Genomic DNA, 17,967 nt, shown 5'->3' with positions numbered 1-17,967 from the left:
CAGGAGTAAGTAAGTTACAATTTAAGCTTACAATGGAAAATTCTCAGACCTCTTTTCTTCTTCCTACATCAACATTTCTTGTTTGCCTGCGATATCTCTCTTTTTGGTAAAGACATGTTTTCTATTTACTTATGCTCTTCTTGAGACTTATTTACTTGGTGAAAAACATGTCTTTGTTTGTAGTCACATACTTTTGTCTTATTCCTAAAAATCTCCTTCTAGCTCATCTCCAACCTTTGCCTTCTCAGTTACTCATCGATCACTGTTTCAGCAAAACATTTTTTACTCTATATCAAAACTTGCTTCCATTTCTATCTCATCCCCAGTTTCTACTTGGCAGATCTTTCTGCCAAGCCTACATACCTGTGAAACTTTCTCACCAAACTTTCATCCTCCCCAACAGAAAACAGACCCTCATGTCCCTTGAAACAAATTCACTCAACAGCAAAGGATATCACTGTTAAGCAGGCATTCTTTATTTACGTAAGTGCTCCCGACCACTGGGTGAATTAATGCAGTTTTTATTTACAAGGCTGTTACATATTCATTACACAGACAAATCTCAGTAACAAAATGCCTATTTTGAAAAGTGATTATAAAAACCGGAGTCAACTATTTAAGCCTTTTCTGCCATCTAGTGTCGTTTAGGGTTTATTACAATCCTTTTGGTGGTCGTTTGGTAGTCTTCGTCACTTGTCCTTCAATTGCACTTTCTTAATTGGTGCATGCGCAGTCTGTTGTCTTGTTTTCAAACTACAAAACCGGTTCTTTCTGGTGTTACTTCCTTGTCGTTCTAGATGGCTTACTTCACAGCTTCGAAAGTTGGTTGTTGATTGGCTGCTTATTTATTTTAAGCGATTTGTATCCTGTCTACTTACAAAGAAATTACCTACTTGGTTACATTTTCCTGAACATTTGTTAGTTACTAGTTAAACATAATCTACAGATCCTCTTATGTGGTGGGGCAAAAGGTCTTAAAAACATTTTGTTAGTTAATTAGATCTAACCACATATTATGAGATACTAGCAACTTACTTTCACCCTAAAGGGGATGGGGGCAAAGCAGGCATTTCTTTGTGCGAGGTTACAGAAATGCAGGGAGCACTGCTGTGTGCTGTCATGCCATGGAGACCCCATCCAGTGCTCTGGGTACAATGGTCCAGCTGGGGCACTGCACCCCAGCAGCCCTGGCCCTGCGCCCTGAGCTTGCCCTTGCGCGGCATGTGCTGAGCTGGCTTTGTGGCAAGCTGTCCTCACACAGAATCATTGCTCCTGGAGTGTCAAAGGCTGTTGGAGTGCTGGGCTCAGCCCCATAATATTAGTGGGAACAAACCTGGAGCTCTGCACCAAAATCCTCTGCTTTCTCAAGGAAACCCTCAATTAGGGCTGTGTTCCTTGAGTTGTGGCTGCCTCCCTCCATGTGCTCTGCTGCTGCTGGGGTGCATGTGGGGCGCATCACCCTAATGAGCTAAGTCAGAGTCACTCTAGATATTATTCCAGCAGGTAAAGTACAAGTGCACCTCTGAGGGTGCCACTGCTGTGATGGCAGCATGAAGCCACAGCTCCTCAAGTCACAATTACCTTGAAGGCATTTCTGGTTAGTCCAGGAGATGGAGAAGGAGCAGATTTTCTGGGCAACTCCAAGAAAGAAAGCTTGTTTGCTTCTCTGTTTGCCTGTACTTAGACTAGGTGTGGGCAGAAGGCTGTGTCCACTGTATGCTGGTTCTGCTACCTTCACTGCTCTTTGGGTCAGGGCCAGAAATGCTGTCACTTTGATGCTGTGCCCCAAACTGAGGGGTGTCACATGCTGTTGTACCTGGGAAGCTTCCGTGCTTGTGCTGTGGCTGTTGGTGTCTGCTACTAGCTCGATGCAGGAGTGCTGCACACAGCAATGTGCCAGAGCATGGCTTGACATGAGCCTTTGGACTAGGGATCAAATTATTGCTAGGGAGTAAAGCTGTATTAGGATTACTATATTAAATCATGGTAACGATAGTTCTTGTATCTTCTTCACTGTCAAATCTTAGTGGGCAGGGCCTCCTCAGTTAAAGGGCTTTGACTCATATGTACCTGAGCTTGGCCCAGCTGAGGTACACAGTGGCAGTGAGAATCTGGAGCAGTAGCAGAGCCCAAGTCCCAAGCAGTGCCAGGAAGCCACCAGTGAAATCAGAGAGATTAATCCACTGCGAGGTTTGTAAAAGAAACATAGCCAGGCCTCCAGACAGGATTATAATCTTGCTGAAGGGTATGATGAGGATCATCTTCCATCCCTCTCTCTGCCCTGTGTAATGCATAAATAAAACATAAACGAGGTGGAACATGATGAAGACCAGGCAGCTATACACACAAACCGTGGCAAATGCTATTTGTAGTAGATTGATGCCCATCTCCTCTAGCTGTTCGTTCCCCAGGCACAGCAGCTCCCCAGCTGTGTCATTCCACAGGCAGAAGTTGTAAAAGCCAATGCGTTTGTCTGGGAGGTTTACCAGGTTTCCAAATTCCCACAGCAGTGCGTAGGACATCAAGGCCAAGGTCCCAACAGTCTCCAGTAAAGTCAGCACGTAGAACAGGTTCTCGGCACTCCTTGGTCGCAGCAGAGCCATCATGGTGCCCACAAGTTTTCTTGCTACCAAGGTAAAAGCTGCCGTGGGGATGCCTGTTGCAAAACGTGAAGGGGGGACCCCTCAGTTGTTGCCTGTTATGGCACTCTTCCCAAGTTGGACTCTGAGCCTTATGGCTGGAGTTTAGGGATTCCCCTTGCAAATAGAACAGGAGTGTCCCTGTCCCACCTAGGACTCTGCTGCACATATGTTACTGGGCCAAGGGGGGTACATTTGGTGCATTTTTGGTCACAGCAAAGGTGGTTTAATGATGTCCCATGTTTGGACCAGTACTGAGAGGAGAGTATGACTCAGCCCCACACATGCCCTTTGCACCATGGTCTCCCTGGAAAAGAGGCATTTGTCAACAAACTGCAGTGCTGGGAGGAGAGCAGAACTGCTGTTGGGTAACAAGTAGGTTAAGAGCTATTCAGGGATAACGCCTTTCTTTCAGTTTTTATCAGACAAGGACATCCCTTGTTGATCTTTGGACTATTGAGTAAAAGAAGTGGGGGTTAAGAGCTATTCTGGGAAAATGCTTTCTTTCAGTTCTAGTCAGAGACATCCCTTGTGATCTTTGGACTACTGAGTAAAATGCAGACATGACAGGATCTGAACTGCAGGGCTCCCCTTGCCTCCCTGCCCTTGTCCTATAGGTCTGGGAAACCCAGTGCCATTGATACCACCCATTTCCAGCATCTGAACTCCACAAGCGCCTGAGGTCCTTGCATGCTTGTAGATCCCTGAGCACAGCAGGACTGAATACCTCTGGCAGACATGGTGCTCCTCTGTCTTGGTTGCTTGGGGACCAGTGCCCTACAGGCAGGTGCCCAGGTCAGAGAGGTACCCTGGAACCACGTGCAGCCACTCACCTTCCTCTGAGGCCCAGGGACACGGGTGCTACTGAGGCACACCTGTGATTGCCATCCACCTTGCTCCTGTCTCAGACTGGTTGACAAACCCAGCTCTGCTGCTCTCCCAGGAATGTGTACTGTCCTCAGTGCTGTCTTGCAGGCTTCTGCTTCCCGCTGAAAAACAGGGAAGTGGCATCAGGAAAGGGTATCACTGGCTGCAGAGCCACATGGCATTGAAGCACTGTCCACTCAGGTCTGCAGAGAGGCATAAACACAGGACTCACAGACCTTGGCTTCAAGCTCAGCCTCAGGCTTGAGACTTCGCAAATAACTTTTTCTTCCCTCTGACAAGCATTATCTGTCGAGAATCATTTATCACTTTCCTTCAAGAAGTTCACATTGGCCCTGCTGTCCCCTTCCACTGCCTATTGCCCAGTGATATATCATCCTTTAATCCTGTGTGGCCCATTTACTTAAGAATTAGACTCTGTCCCTTCCAACTCAGAATATTCTGTGAATCTGTGATACCCTGGATGTCCTCCTAGACCATCACCCAAAGCTGATTGTGAATTTGGTACAGCCTCTGAGTTTTTAGAGTGCCAGGAGAGACTCCACTCAATCTGTACTCAGCAGCTGGCGGCAGTACTGGTGACTAGAGACCTCTCAGCGTCCCCCTCCCACTCCTCTCCCTGGAAACTTGGAAGTGGAGCACCTCCGTTTAATGAGCACAAAGACGAAGCTTCTCAGTCCCAAACTTCTCGCAGGAGCAGCACACACACATACCATGGAGGGGGGGGGGGGGCGGGGTGTCACAGCATCAGACACCAACCTGAGCACTTCCCTGGTCACTTTCCCCTCACTTCTTGTAGTCTCCCTTGGAGGGCTTCTTCACAACAGGCTTCTGGAGAGACTGGAAGTTCACATGGAAGGTGCCCATTGTTCTGAATCTGCAATGAAGACACAAGCAACCAGGAAAATATCTATGCTTGGGCACAGAGAGTGCTGCAGAATGAGACCTCGAGCACGTGTAATTTCACCATGGTTTGTCTTGCTGCTGGTATTGCTCCTTAGTTTGTTTTACACGTGGTCTTGTGTACCCAGGCACCCTCTCCCTGTTCCTCAAGGGCTCACGCCACTCACTGTTCTCCCTGCTGTCAGGCCTTGCAGTCCTCAAGAGGAAGAACAAGCTGCACTTGGAGGGAGCTCTTGGCTGGCTGAAATCCCAGGTCTCCAGGGATTTCTGTTAGACCTCAGAGGTGTGACCACTTGGTTTGAAAGAAAGGTGTCTGCTAAGGAAGGCAGGAGCCTCCCTTGGAATGGAAGATGCAACCCCCTTTCCCTCCAAATTATTATAATTTTGAAATCAAGGGGTTTTCAGGCAAAGATATGGGAAATAGGAATAACAGTTCTTTACTAATATATATATATATAAAACAAGGCAGGGAAAAAACTGATCTAAACTGACAGTCAGATACGACCTGACCCTGTTAGTCAGGGTAGCGGTAGCAGTCCGATAAGGTGGTGGCTGCAGACCTCCTGAAGTGAATAGATGTGGCTCTGTTGAAGCAGTGATCCTGTGCAGAAAGATCTGGTCTTCCTCAGAAAGTCCAGTGGTAGGTATGTAGCTCTTGTCCTCTGGAAATCCAGTGGGAAAGGCTGCCTGTAGTCTTCAAAAATCCCAGTTTATATGCAGGATGAGATGCTTGGTTCCTCCCTCTGGGCGGAGCATCTCGCAGTGGAATGACTCGAGATAAGGCGCTGATGGGCCATTAACAGGACACAGTGTTGAGGGAGGAGGCAGGGAGCACTGCTCCACCTGGTTTTAACAGCTCATGAAGATGGTGATAGAATACATGCTTGTGGGCACATCTTGCATTGTAACTTAGGACACCACTACAGCCCAGCCGACTCCTGGCCCTGCCCACCCACAAACCCTTGCTGCTGTATTTCTTTAGACTGGTTTCCTAAGGAAGGCAGGCTTCTAGAAACATGGCTTTTTGTTCAATCATCTCGCTCTCACTCCCTTGGCATCCATGAAATATAAAAGCAATTAAAAATTGCCCTAGTTGCACATGTTAACTAGAGGGGGGATGGAGAATTAAATTCCTATCAGGTTTGTGGAAATAGGGATAGAGGACAACCCCCTCAGAGACCCTGTGCTGCTGTGTGATCTCTGCATATATGAGGACCTGGGGAAAGCCCATAGTACCTCTGCCCTCTCCTCTGTTTTGTGGCTCATGTGTGTAAGGACGTATTTTCCCAGTGATGTCCCTCTGTTCACTGCCACATTGCTGGCATCTTTGCCCTTCAGCCTCCTGCTGCTTCCCCAGCCCAGCCCAGCCCAGCCCAGCCCAGCCCAGCCCAGTAGGTAAATCCCTGTCCCTAGGTGTGACTGATAGGACCAGAAACATGCCTGGGATGGTCCCGTGCCAGCTGGATAGAGAACACATGACTGGCCTGGAGACAGTGAAGGCTGAGACCTGGCACAGTGCAGCCACAGATATGACATTTGTGAGCTCTGCAGCTCATCACTGAGGCAGGATTGGCAGCAGCCTGTCTGAGAAGCAAGGGACAAACAGGAAAGAGCTCTCACCCAGTGTACAGCTTGGGTTTTTCCCAGACAGCTGCAGCCTCACTGCCTCTAAGGAGGTGTCTATGCCTTTGGATGGGAATCTCTGTGGCTCTTCCTCAAAGGTGCGAGAACCTGAACACAGCACAGCGAGCCCCAGCCTGGATTCAGCCTCCTTGTTCCTGGACTGGCATTGCTGGAAACACTGGGTTTCACCATAGGAGAGCTTTGTGTCTCAGCCTCCCCGGCAGAGAGAGGCCCCATGTGAATGGCTCAGGAGCTCCCTGAGGTCTTTGTGTGGGAAATAAGGCTCCAGGCACCTTCTGTGCTTTTGGGACTGCACAGCCCTTTCCTCTGCTGCTCGTAGGCAGGTGGGCAGCCTTCCCAGGCTGGGGCTGTGCCTTCCTCCAGCAAGCTGCTGGCAGAGTGCCTGGGCAAAGGAGACAGGAAGGAATACAGCTCTGATACAGTGTCTGGCCTCTGTGCAGGGACGAGAATTTCTGTGGAGCCATTGGATGCCGCTGCAGTGGGGCTGAGTGCAAAGGGACGAGGGAATGGGCATTTCCTTTTGCGCTGAAGAGCGCCCCAGACAGCTTGACTTTCCTGCATCCCCTCTCCCTGGCTGCTGCGGGGAGACATGCTGTACAAGAGTGATGGGAAAGTGTCGAGCTTTGCACGTGACACTTTTCCTTCACCACCTCCCTATCTCCCCACCCCAGCTATCCCGATCATCTTTCCCCCTCAGGCAGGCTTAGCTGCAGAGAAACCATGGCTGAAGAAAGACCACTGACAAGTGAAGGATTGCCGGTAAACAGAAATCAACCAGCAGCAAATGGAGCAGACTGTGCGGGAACTGCCCGCGAAATGTTTTACAGCAGGGGAAGGACCCTCCAAGACATCTGCACCCTGCAACGCCACTTCTTCTGGCAGTTCTCCCCAATGCCAGTGACATTAAAAAAGGGGGGGGGGGGGGGGGGGGTGTCTCAGTGGAGGATACTTACAGACTGCCCATTTGCGTGGGTGTGGAGCTGAAACACGCTGGAGAGGGCTGTGGCGCCGTTCTAGGTGCCGAGCGGGTTTCTGGCTCCTGCCGGTCCTGCGCTGGCACCACAGCCCCTGTTCTATCACGTGTGGATCGTTATCTGCTTTCTCTTTCGCTTCTGAGGGCAGCGCTCTTTCCCGATAGTCAGCTGAATACGAGCAAGAAAACAAACCAAGCCCAGCTGCGCAATGTGAGCCGGGGTCAAGTTTGCGTTCCTTCTCCCTGCTGTGCAGAGCAGCACGAGTAAGTGACCGGGCTAAGCTCATCCATGACTTTTGTGCTATTCGAGTAGCTTGGGTGTCCATGAGGGCTTAGATGAATTTGTTTTGTTTTGTATGGACACTTCTTTAGAGGTGACTGACCGTGCCAGCACCGACCCCGGTACCGCAGCACTGCCAGAGGTTGCTGACAACATGGCCCTTCTTGCACTTGGGACGCTGATCCCCTCCCTCTGCTTCCCAGACACAGCGTCGCCCAAGCTTCCCTCGCCCGCAGCCAACATGTTTATGCAGGCACAGTGCAAGGTGGCTGCTGCTCAAGGAAACCGCTGAAACCTTGAGTGATGTAAGGGGCAAAACTCTCCTTCCTTTAGTCGTCCTGGGCAGATCTGGAACTGTTTGTCCTACTAGCAGACTTGGGTATGGTACACGATATCTAGGAATGAATATCTGCAGCTGGGAAGCTGCCAAGACTGCAAAAACATTTAAAACATTTAAAAAGACATTCTTTATTAATCTCCTCTTTGGCAGGCAAGCTCTTACGCATCGTAACACTGCAATATACTCAACTGTACCATACTTAAACTGTACTTGAACTCTACTTAACTGGACCTCCTATCCCACAGAAGACTATTACAGCTGTAATGATCTGTGCCCAGAGGCTGGGAGAAGGGGACACACACCCTTTTAACTTCATCTCCCTTCCATGCTATGAGTGACTGATGTGTCTTTTTTCTCAAGACCTGGATCTCCAGTGCCTTGGCTGATGTGACAGGCACAGCCCCCGCACTGACCGCATCTCCTCAAGTGTCCAAATCAGTGCTGCAGGCCAGGCCCCTGGGCTCTCTCTCAGCGTGACCTGACCCAGCAGATGTGTCTCACCAGCTGGACACGGGCCAGCTTAGCTGCAGCTGGCTTTAGTGCCGCACTGCAAATACCTTCCCTCACAGAACCACTGGGTGAGGTCCGTGGTCAACAGGTGAGATGAACCAGGTCTGACAGTGTATGGGGTGGTGTGTCCCTTGGACACAAAGAAGATTTACAACATTTTGAAGCTCCTTTTATTCTAAGCAAAGAGGTGCCTTATACAGTTGATACTGAATTTCATTAATAATATTTAACCTAATGAGCATGTTATTACAAATGCATGTACCCTACTGCCAATAGGGAAAATATTTTTTCACCTCTCTGGAATTTGCCTTGGGTTTATTTTTTCTTCAGTGAGATTGTTGTCAATCAGTAAATCATAGTGTAGTAATGTGATGAAGACAGTTTAAATTGCAGAAAAATGAGCTCTTCCAAATTCTGAGACTGAGTGAAATCCCAGCCAGAGAACTCCATACTTATCTTTGTGGAACATGCTCTTTACTGAGGTTTGAGATTATAAAAAAAAATGGCCTATTGGAGTTTAAAGGATTAGACAAACCTGTAATGTTTGCCTTTTTTTCACTGGCTCAGGTACCTGAAATATCTTAGGGTAATTATCAGCACCTGAGCCTGTGAAACAGAGTAGTGTCTTGAGTTTCTAAAAAAGAACAGAAGCAGGAATGAATTATTACTACAAGTTCCAAAAGACTGGTTGACAAAAAGGCATTATCAGTCAGCCACTTTTGGGGCTGTTCAGGGAGTGTACACCAGGCTGGCACACGGGAATCTTGGTAAGAGTTCAATAACTAATGGGAAAACAGTGATCATGTAAAGGCTGGTATTTTTCTTTTGGTGACAAAATTGTTTATGTAAAGTTACAGTGGTTAAATTGAATTGTCATATATCAGTCTCTGGTCAGAAAAAACCCAAATAGCCACAGCATATTCTTCCTGGGATGAAAAATATGGGTATTTCTGCTTTTATAACTTCTGTTCTTAGCAATGCTGTGAAAATATTCTCCTGATATTTTAGGGGTTTTTTTTCTGCAGAGAAAATAGTTTGTAACCATTTTGATTCATAGGGGAATATTACAGTTACAAGTTTAAAAAGCCCCAACAAACCAAACCAACAATTGCAAATAAACATGATAATCACAATGCCAGAAGGAGTACATGTAAGAAAGCTGTTCAAGAGTGAATTCCTTATGCTGTTCTTTTCAGTAAGTATTTATGAACCTGGATACAAACGTATCATACTGACAAGGGACCTTACTTCCTACTCACTATGGCTTGTTTATTTTTAGTCTGGGAACCTGGACAGCTGTGCTTTCTCAGCAGTATTAACTGCCACTGCTCTGTTTTTCATATGTTTGGGCTTCTGAAAAGAAAAATTGGCATAAAATGCAAAAAGCTTGAGAAATGCTGGTCTACCTATTGAACCAATGAAAGCATTGATAAAGTGATCAGCATTATAAAGTTTATGTACATAAAAAGAATATTACCCATCGAAACATCAATGTGACATTTTTCCCAAAACCAGTTTGCTTTCTCTAGGCAGCAGTAACAGTGCTCCTATTCTATGTCTTGGGGCCATATAATTTTCTGGGCCGAACATCAGCAAAGTGCCTGTGAGGGCTACGTACAGCTCCAGCATGAATTTCTGACAAGAATTCTACTGCAGTTGTGATATTCCTTGCTATTCACCTTTTTTCAAATGCCTTTAACAACTTTGATCAAGATCAACAACAGAAATTTTGTTAAGTCTTTTGATCTAATAAGCTGAATTAGTCACTGAAGTAGATCCACATGGGAAAATGCACATAATCATGAGAGGAAGAGAATTAAGAAGTTTCTTGAAGGAATTGTGATCCATTTGATAAAGTGTTGTTACTTGCTTTACACGGTAACAGAATCACCCTGACATGTTTTGCTTCTGGTACACACCCAGAAAAAGAACTTTAATTCATTAGATGAAAGATGTATGAGTGCAATCCCTACAATTTCATTGCATGAAAGATGTCTTTGCCTATATTTTAGCACAAAAATTACAGAACAGGACCTAGTGAAGCTCGACCTGACTAATAGTTTTGCCATGTATACTGGTGTTTATAGGTCTTGGCAAGCACAGCCTTACAGGATCAGACTCTTTGGTGGCCAAAATGGTGTTCAGTCCTGAACATCTCCTCCTTTACGAAATTTTCTCTTTTTCTGTTGTTTATTTACTGTATTTATGTCACAAACAGGAAGCAACATTTTACAGGAACTATTATTGTTGTCTAAATTTCATCCCCAAGTTCTCCAAAAGTCATTCACTCACAAGAGTTTGCTTTCTGTATTTATAGGAAACCTCTTGAGTAACAGTATGTCAATCACAGGCAAAAAAACAAACACCAAGTAAACAAGGAGAAAAACATGCTTCAACCCTTTTTTTTTCCTCAGCAAAACAAATAAATAAAGGTTACAGGAAAATAAAATGTCTCACTGTCCTCCTGTGAAATCACTCTTTTAAATCTGAGGCTGCATTTGTCTATGAGCTTAGATATAGGCAATGGGCCCTTAGTGCCAGTGTGATGACTTTTCAGCGTGTGTGAGAGGAGAACACAACTCCTGAACAGTCTGAACTGTGTGTTGCAAAGTATGACTGACACCAAAGTACATGGGCATGATACTTCTTGCATAACGCCGGTGCCCTCCCCATCCTGACCCTATGACTGCTTGCTCAGCTGTACTGCAGAAGCTGACAGGTGGAAAGCCACCTTCTTTGGAACAAAAACTGCCTTCAGATGATTGGGGTTAAGCTACAGGGAAAATGAATACTACTGGTCTGCACTTCTCATTTGACCTAATCCTCTGATGATGCATCAAGGTCATAGAACCATCACAGAATCATAGAGTGGTCAGGGTTGGAAGAGACATTAAAGATCATCTGGTTCCAACCCCCCTGCCATGGGCAGGGACATCTTCCACTAGGCCAGGTTGCTCAAAGTCCCATCCAACCTGCCTTGAACATTTCCAGGGACAAAGCATCGACAGCTTCTCTGACCAGCCTGTTCTGGTGAGTCTTCACCCTCATAGTGAAGAATTTTTTCCTTATATCTAATCTAAATTTATACATGTGTCTTTTTGCTTCTTTGCATTTCAGTACCAGTTGTGAAGCTCAGATCTTGATTTCTATACTCTGGACAGCTTAAATTTAATGAGATAGATCCAACCCATTAATGTTTCCCCCCCAAAAAATGTACAAAAGATTTATTCCCTAATAAATGACCACATTACGGGCACAGCTCTTCATAACACACAATGCCCACCTCTCTTAAATCACCTGCACATCTGATCTCCAAGTCATCCACAGTCTGTACAGGAGGAGCTGATCTTGTTTAATAGGTGTATTGTTTGGTCAGCATGCAGATCCTGAACTTAACCACTTTGGCTAAAAGGAATCAAAATAGTGCCTTGCATGGTTAATGAAATAAGGTTTACACAAAACCAAATAATACACCTTATATTGTGTCTAGATTGATCTGCAAAATGTAAGGCTGCAAAAAAAAAGCATATTGATTTAAATGATGCAATAGACCAAACTCTGTATCAACACAGTTTTTCTCTCCTCAGGAAGGCCACCTGGAGTAGATACAGAGCTTTGCTTCTTCCAATGAACTGCCTGTTAAGGTTTGACTAAAAAATTTGTGTGCAATCTTTTAAAAATTGTTAAATTAAGTAGTGTGACTCTTAAAAGTCTAATTTTAGTAACATTTCTAACATTTACTGTGGCATTCTTTATGAGATACAGAGAACATACAATAAATTGTGGCATATCTGAATAGTTCTAAGTGACCTGGAATTCCAGTTTAACACATCAGAATTCAGGACCTTGGAATTCACCCTGGCTTGTTGTTTCACTACCTTCTTATGTTCCTTCAGGCAGAGATAATAATAAGAAACACCACAAATTTAGTGTATTGCTTAAAGAAAGGCATTATCAACTTTATTATTGCTATAAACCTATAGACTGTTATGTTTTTCAGAGCTGGACTAATGAGGCAGGGAAAAAGGCCTAGGGGAAACTTCCTTCACCTGCTTGTTGTTTACACCGTAGTCCAAGAATACATTGGGAAAATACTGTCCTATGGACTCCAAGTCCTTCATGTTGAAATGGGTGTTTTGTCTGCAGCCTGAAGCATCGGTCTCCTGTAAGTTAGGGATCTACAGGCCAAAACATTCATTTGAAAAAACACAAACATTATTTAAAACAGGCTGTAACAAGATGAAAAACATTAAATATACTAATTCTGACACTGACTTTCTGCACAAGAGTCTTTTTTTTTTTGTTAATTTGTTATAGAAGTAAAACTGAGGGGATTTGGTTTACCAGTTGAAGGTTTAGTTTAATACCAGAAGATTTAATTTTATATCCAGTGTATCAATGCCTTTGTGAGTGGAAGTCTGCATAAGAAATCAAAGCCATTTGTAGCAAAACATACAAACATACAAAGATTGCCAAGCAAAACTTGGCAATCTTTGCTGTTAAAAGGACATCTGGGATCTATTCTGAACCTAACTTCATTCTGGAAAGTGGTTGTATGCCAGAAAAGAAGAAAATGAAAGAAATAGGCAGTTTGATAAGTAGATTTTTGCAGAAGACATGGGGAGAAATATGCTGAAAATGTTTTAAAGAAAATTCTTCTATTTTGAAGATATTACCAGAAAGGAGAAAATATATTAAAGAAAACCTGCACAATACTGAAGAACAAAATAAACCACTCTGAAAAGAAACTTAACCTAAACAAAGCAGTCAGAAAGACTTGGGTGCAGTGCAAAGATGTAAGCAATACCAAAATAATAAGGGACATAGAGACATCAAACTAACAAAGATAGAGTGGAAAGGAGAATAGGGTATTCTAAAGGGAAAGAAAATGAGATTACCTTTTGACCATGTTTTGGGTATACCAGAGAGAAGGGGAACATTTCACCATGATAGATCTGTATCTGAAGTACAGCTCCTGGCCTGTTAAACAGCAGTGGTGATTTCCCACAATCACACCATCTGGATTCAACATTGGTACCACTTTCAAGACAATATCGTCTCTCAGGAGTTGACCTTTGCCTGAGTCACCAAGAATAAAATCCATAAAGCCCTTCATTATCCAGGAATTGTTAGTTTCTCCTGGATGCACCCTCACTATCAGTATTGCAGCCTTCTGCTCAGTGCCCTTGCCACTTTTGGAGGGGGGTAGTGATGGTGATAGTTAAAATATACACCGTGTTTCACAGTGAACAGCATGAGATGTGAATCTTGCAGAATTTGGACAGCACTGGACCTTTAGAGATGGTCATCAGGTACTCCTGCAGGTTCTTGCAGGTGTAATAATAGTAGTGGACAAAGTAGCAGGTGTCTTGGTCAAGGAACTGGAACACCCAAGTGAGTGAGAAATAATGATGTCTGTCTTGCCCCACACTGTTTTGGTAGTACTTGATTAATTTCCAGTCCTCTACCAGCCATTTCGCATGCTGTTCCTTAGCACTGGTTTCTGAGTACAACAGTGGCCACAAGCCATGTTTGTACAGGCTGTTTACTTGGCAAAGTTGACAGTAACGAAGCACTACAGCATCCCTGCCTGCGTATGGCTTGCTTGGAAGTAGTACCACTGTGTGTCTGCTTGTGTGGAGGTCGGTGTGGGGTCAGCCAGTACTCAAACACAGCATTAGCAGGCAGAGAGCAGGTAGTGTGATGCTGGTTAGCACTGTAGTATGAGGTAGTGTCAAATAATGTGCACTGCCATGAAAAAGCACCCTACAGTGAATCAGGTGCAAATCTGATTCACACTGTTATAAATCAAAGTCTAAGCAACTGCTGGGAAAAGATGCCTAATCTCACCAAACATGTCAGTAATGCAACTGGTATCTTGATTAGAACTTCTGGTAGTAACTAGAGCTTCTAAAAGCATTCTCCACACTATGCTTTAAAAGGAGGTGCTTAAGAAATGTCTTGAGTTTTTGTACATGATTACCACCTAGAGAACACATTTAGTGCTAAGCAAGCACTCATGTTCTACTGCAGCTTGATGCTTGCTATCTCAGGAATTGCTAACTGCATGCCTGTCATTCCTCAGGAGCAGGAGGGTCAACTGGCCACACTTAAAGGCATCAGTTTTCTTCTCCCTGGTTGGAAAGTTTCATTAATGAAGCCTGAAAACCAGAATACTACAACACCCCCTTTGCTGAAGAGCTGTACAGGCTGAAATAAAAATCACTTCCAGTTGCCTGTGCACGAAGTTCAAGTCAGTAATAAAAAATATGGAAAGTTGAATTTTTAAAGAACAGCAACTAAAAGACTGTAAGAGAAATCCCTGTCCTTGTTTACAAAAAGGCAGGGAGCTGGGATTCAGAGTGTTCCTCCACATCTTGTCCCTTACAATAAATTAGTGTGTCCAGTTGCAAAGGACAGAGGTTCCTTCCTGCACAGCAGTTACCAGTTTTCCTGGGTAGCAAGTGTAGCAACCTACTTGTGAGAGGTAATATGCCCATACTGCAGAAGTAGCTAATTTCTGAATAAACTTACCTCAAGGAGTACCAGTGCTTTTCCGTCTATTGCAAACCTTGACTAACTGTGTTGGCCTCAAGAAAGGTACCAGATCCCTTTCAGTTTTGTTCTTCTGAACATTTTGTGGCCACAACTAGTTATCCTAGGATTGCAAAATTATTATAATCCTTTCTTATCCATGTAAAAGTATCCCAGGACCAAAATCAACAACTGCCAGAAGTTCCAAGTTCATCCAAGGCAACTGGATCAACTTAGCAAACACAGGAAAGAATGAATAACTCTGATACTCAACCAGCAACAATAGAATAAGGCAACTAACTTCCTTCAGCTCTGTCCAATGAATCCTTGCCAGACAGAGAAGCCTGTATTCAAGAACTGATCCAGTCTGAGCAGGTTCTGTTTATAAAACAAAATATTCTTCCAACACTGACTTCAGTGTTGATATTGCAGTTACACATCTCTCATTTTTCACTTACTTTTTTGGCTCTTATCTTTCTTTGTTCGTATGTTCTCAACAAACTAATTTTAAGCTGGTTCATATTGTTTTTCACTGAGAACAATGGCTTGAGCTGATCTGGGCTTCTGAGATGAGTAACAGTACAAACAGAACTTAAAGATGATGAGGCAGATATGTAACTGTGTAACTAATTTCTTTCCCCGCCCACAGGAAAATAATTTATTTCCAAGTGCTCTTTAAAATAACATAGAAAATCATATTGATTCATCAGGCTTTGAATGATATTTGTAAAGGAGATCACAGCAAGTACTTCATGTATCTACATATGACAGCAAGATTTCTTAGGCTGTTCCCACCATCTCCTAGACAAATCAGTTCTAAATAAAAACTCCTTTTTCAGGAGTTTTCTATGGCAGCACTGTCTCCAAACCTGTTGTAGTGTACAATGATTCAGGGGTAGGGGGCATCCACTCTGGAAAAGGTAGCAGAATAAGGGCACAGATGTCTCAGTCCCACCTCTATGCATTTCAAATTTTTTTACTATTTCTGAATTGCAATTTGTTGTACACATAAAGCACACAAACTGCCTTAGTTTTCACTATCTCAGAATAGGCTTGCACTAGGACTTCTGTACAGACTGCATAAAAGCAGTTATTTATTAGCTGACATTTATATTTAACCCTATATCCCTGAAATACAGTGTTGACATTGCTAATAACAGGACATGAGATTTGTACTGAATCTGTAAGACCTCAGGACTAAAGTCTGAACTTTATCTGCCTGCAGCTTTGTTTCACTTAGTTTAGCTGTGATAGCAATTTCTCTAATTGACATGTGTGGCTAACTTAGTTTATTTTGTTTGCCTTTGTGTGGTATGAACACAGGCTTATACAGACAGCAGCAAGGAGGTGTTCTGTGTAGGAATGCAGGCCTACAGCTGGACAAACCATGTTTTAGGGGTAACAAAGAGACATCTGAAGTTGGTAGGGGGTTACTTGCTTGTCAGCCAGGAATTCTTCAAAGCTGGGAAAGGCCACTTGAATGATAGGCAGAGAAAAGGCTTTGGAAAAAATCTATTAATTGGATGATTGGGACTGCTGGTACTGTGCACTGACTGCAACATTGCTCAGAGTTAATTACTTGTCATAGGATCATAGATATGAAAGGATCTGCTTTCAAAGCATTCCCCATCCTTCCTACTATCTGCTCATATCAGACCAAAAGATAGAAGTTTGTTTTCATGCAAATTTGTATTTGCTTTGGGTCTGAATCAGATATCAGCAGCAGTAGCACTTATTTTTACTAGAAAAAAAATTCTCATTGCTTTAGACCTGATTTCTAGATTTAATTCTCTTCACAACGGACAAAAACCCATAATAAACAGAAGATCTTCATCTGAAGGATCTGGTTTCAAGTGTAGATGACATCATATATGAGAAGTAAAGGAATTAAACACAAAACTGATGAACCCATTTTTAAACTGTAGTGGATACCTAACTCTAAGGGATGGCTGGCTCAGTAACTGGTGGTTAAGGGTGAGCTGCAAGGTGAGACTGAGATAAATACTCAGCTAGGTCAAGAGCCATTAAGTATGAGTAGACCAACCTCCAATTTTGTTCAGAGCTTCACAGTAATGTGATCATTAATGTATTTTCCCTTGTCTTTTCTTCCACCCTGAGGTTCTACCGGGAAAATGTAAGGGAATAATTGAAAGGGTCTTAATATGTAAGAACAGTGCCAACTGTCTTGTGTCACAAATTAGCTGGGGGGGGGTCTTCATCCTAAGCTAATTACATTTAAATACTAAAATAAAATTGAAAGTTGATAGTAGGATAGCTTGATTTTGTTTATTTTCAGAGAGAAGAGCTACCTCTTTTGGTTTATTTTATGGCCTGCAGAAGAATTAAGCCTAATGTCCATAATCATGTACTCCGTCATTATCCCATGCCTGGATAGTGTGCTCATGCCCCTGTATAACTGAGACAGGGTGCTTTTCAGCTGTTTGAGGAGGCATGAGCAGGAAAATCTGGTGGGTTATACCATGAAGGCCCAACAGAAAGGTCAATTTGTGCAGGAGTTAAGGAATAACTGTGGTGTTGGAGGTCACAGCGATCTAAGCAAACTGGCTGGACTCTTCCAGCTTCCTCTGTTGTCCATGAAGATATATACTCGTGAGGAACCATCCAAAACACCGAATTTTATATCTGCTTGGGTTTGCTCTCTGGAAGAGCTGCTTTTCCTCCACTGGTTATAGAGGCACCAATGGTGAGTTCCTTGGCTAACACGGGAGTCCAAGTTGGTTATGTGTGAATATACATGGCCAGGATTTCTCTGAATTGCAGGCAGGCATGACAGTCCAGCCCCCTGGACCTTGGCCAAAGCAAGTCACGAAGGGGATATGTGGCTACAGAAGGGACTGTAGGTGGTAAGCGTGTTCTCTACTGAGCAGAGGAGGGGTAACTCAAACCTGCCCTTTAGAGTGCTCAACGTGTTCCTGTGTGCTTTTGATCATGGGTGTAACAGAACACCTACGAGCTCCACAAATAGTCTCTCCAGGGCTAAACAGTCATGGGGGTTCTGCTGTTCACTGCCACAAGACGAATGCCATGGCCTCTGTACCAGCAATGTTTGTTATGGTTGCATCAGTCTGTAGATGACACGAGGGACTGACCATTAGTTCTTCATACAGGTGGAAAAGTTGTTTCCTCCCTGTCATTATCACACTCCACATGTGGTTATACAACCCCCTCTAGGGTCAGACTCTGCACCTTCAGCACTGGAAAGCAACGGATGTGTTTCTCTCTCTAGTGAAGGTGGCCC

General features: G+C 44.1%; 2 protein-coding genes across 8 annotated transcripts; both read right to left on the bottom strand.

Annotated features, from left to right (window-relative positions):
- Window positions 1-454: 454 nt before the first annotated feature.
- TMEM140 (transmembrane protein 140) lies at window positions 455-7,212 on the bottom strand. Of its 7 annotated transcripts, none has more exons than XM_032105322.1 (4): window positions 7,025-7,212; window positions 4,284-6,453; window positions 3,473-3,628; window positions 455-2,656 (listed from the first exon to the last, which is right to left on the bottom strand). In XM_032105322.1, the coding sequence occupies exon 4, from the start codon at window positions 2,604-2,606 to the stop codon at window positions 2,061-2,063; it is 546 nt and encodes a 181-aa protein (XP_031961213.1). In that variant the 5' UTR covers window positions 2,607-2,656; window positions 3,473-3,628; window positions 4,284-6,453; window positions 7,025-7,212; the 3' UTR covers window positions 455-2,060. The 7 variants fall into 7 exon arrangements, with proteins under 7 accessions (XP_031961213.1, XP_031961214.1, XP_031961218.1 ...); XM_032105323.1 differs by having other exon boundaries at window positions 4,284-5,212; XM_032105327.1 differs by having other exon boundaries at window positions 4,284-4,401.
- On the bottom strand, window positions 4,311-14,031 carry AGBL3 (ATP/GTP binding protein like 3). Its single transcript, XM_032105894.1, is given in 7 exon segments — window positions 4,311-4,401; window positions 11,985-12,064; window positions 12,224-12,352; window positions 13,081-13,386; window positions 13,388-13,722; window positions 13,725-13,838; window positions 14,025-14,031. Coding segments are annotated over 7 exon segments (1,062 nt in total).
- Between the last annotated feature and the right edge of the window lie 3,936 nt (window positions 14,032-17,967).

This window comes from Corvus moneduloides, chromosome 4 (genome assembly GCF_009650955.1).
Source record: "Corvus moneduloides isolate bCorMon1 chromosome 4, bCorMon1.pri, whole genome shotgun sequence".
Taxonomy (NCBI): domain Eukaryota; kingdom Metazoa; phylum Chordata; class Aves; order Passeriformes; family Corvidae; genus Corvus; species Corvus moneduloides.
This window is presented reverse-complemented; position numbering and strand designations above follow the sequence as displayed.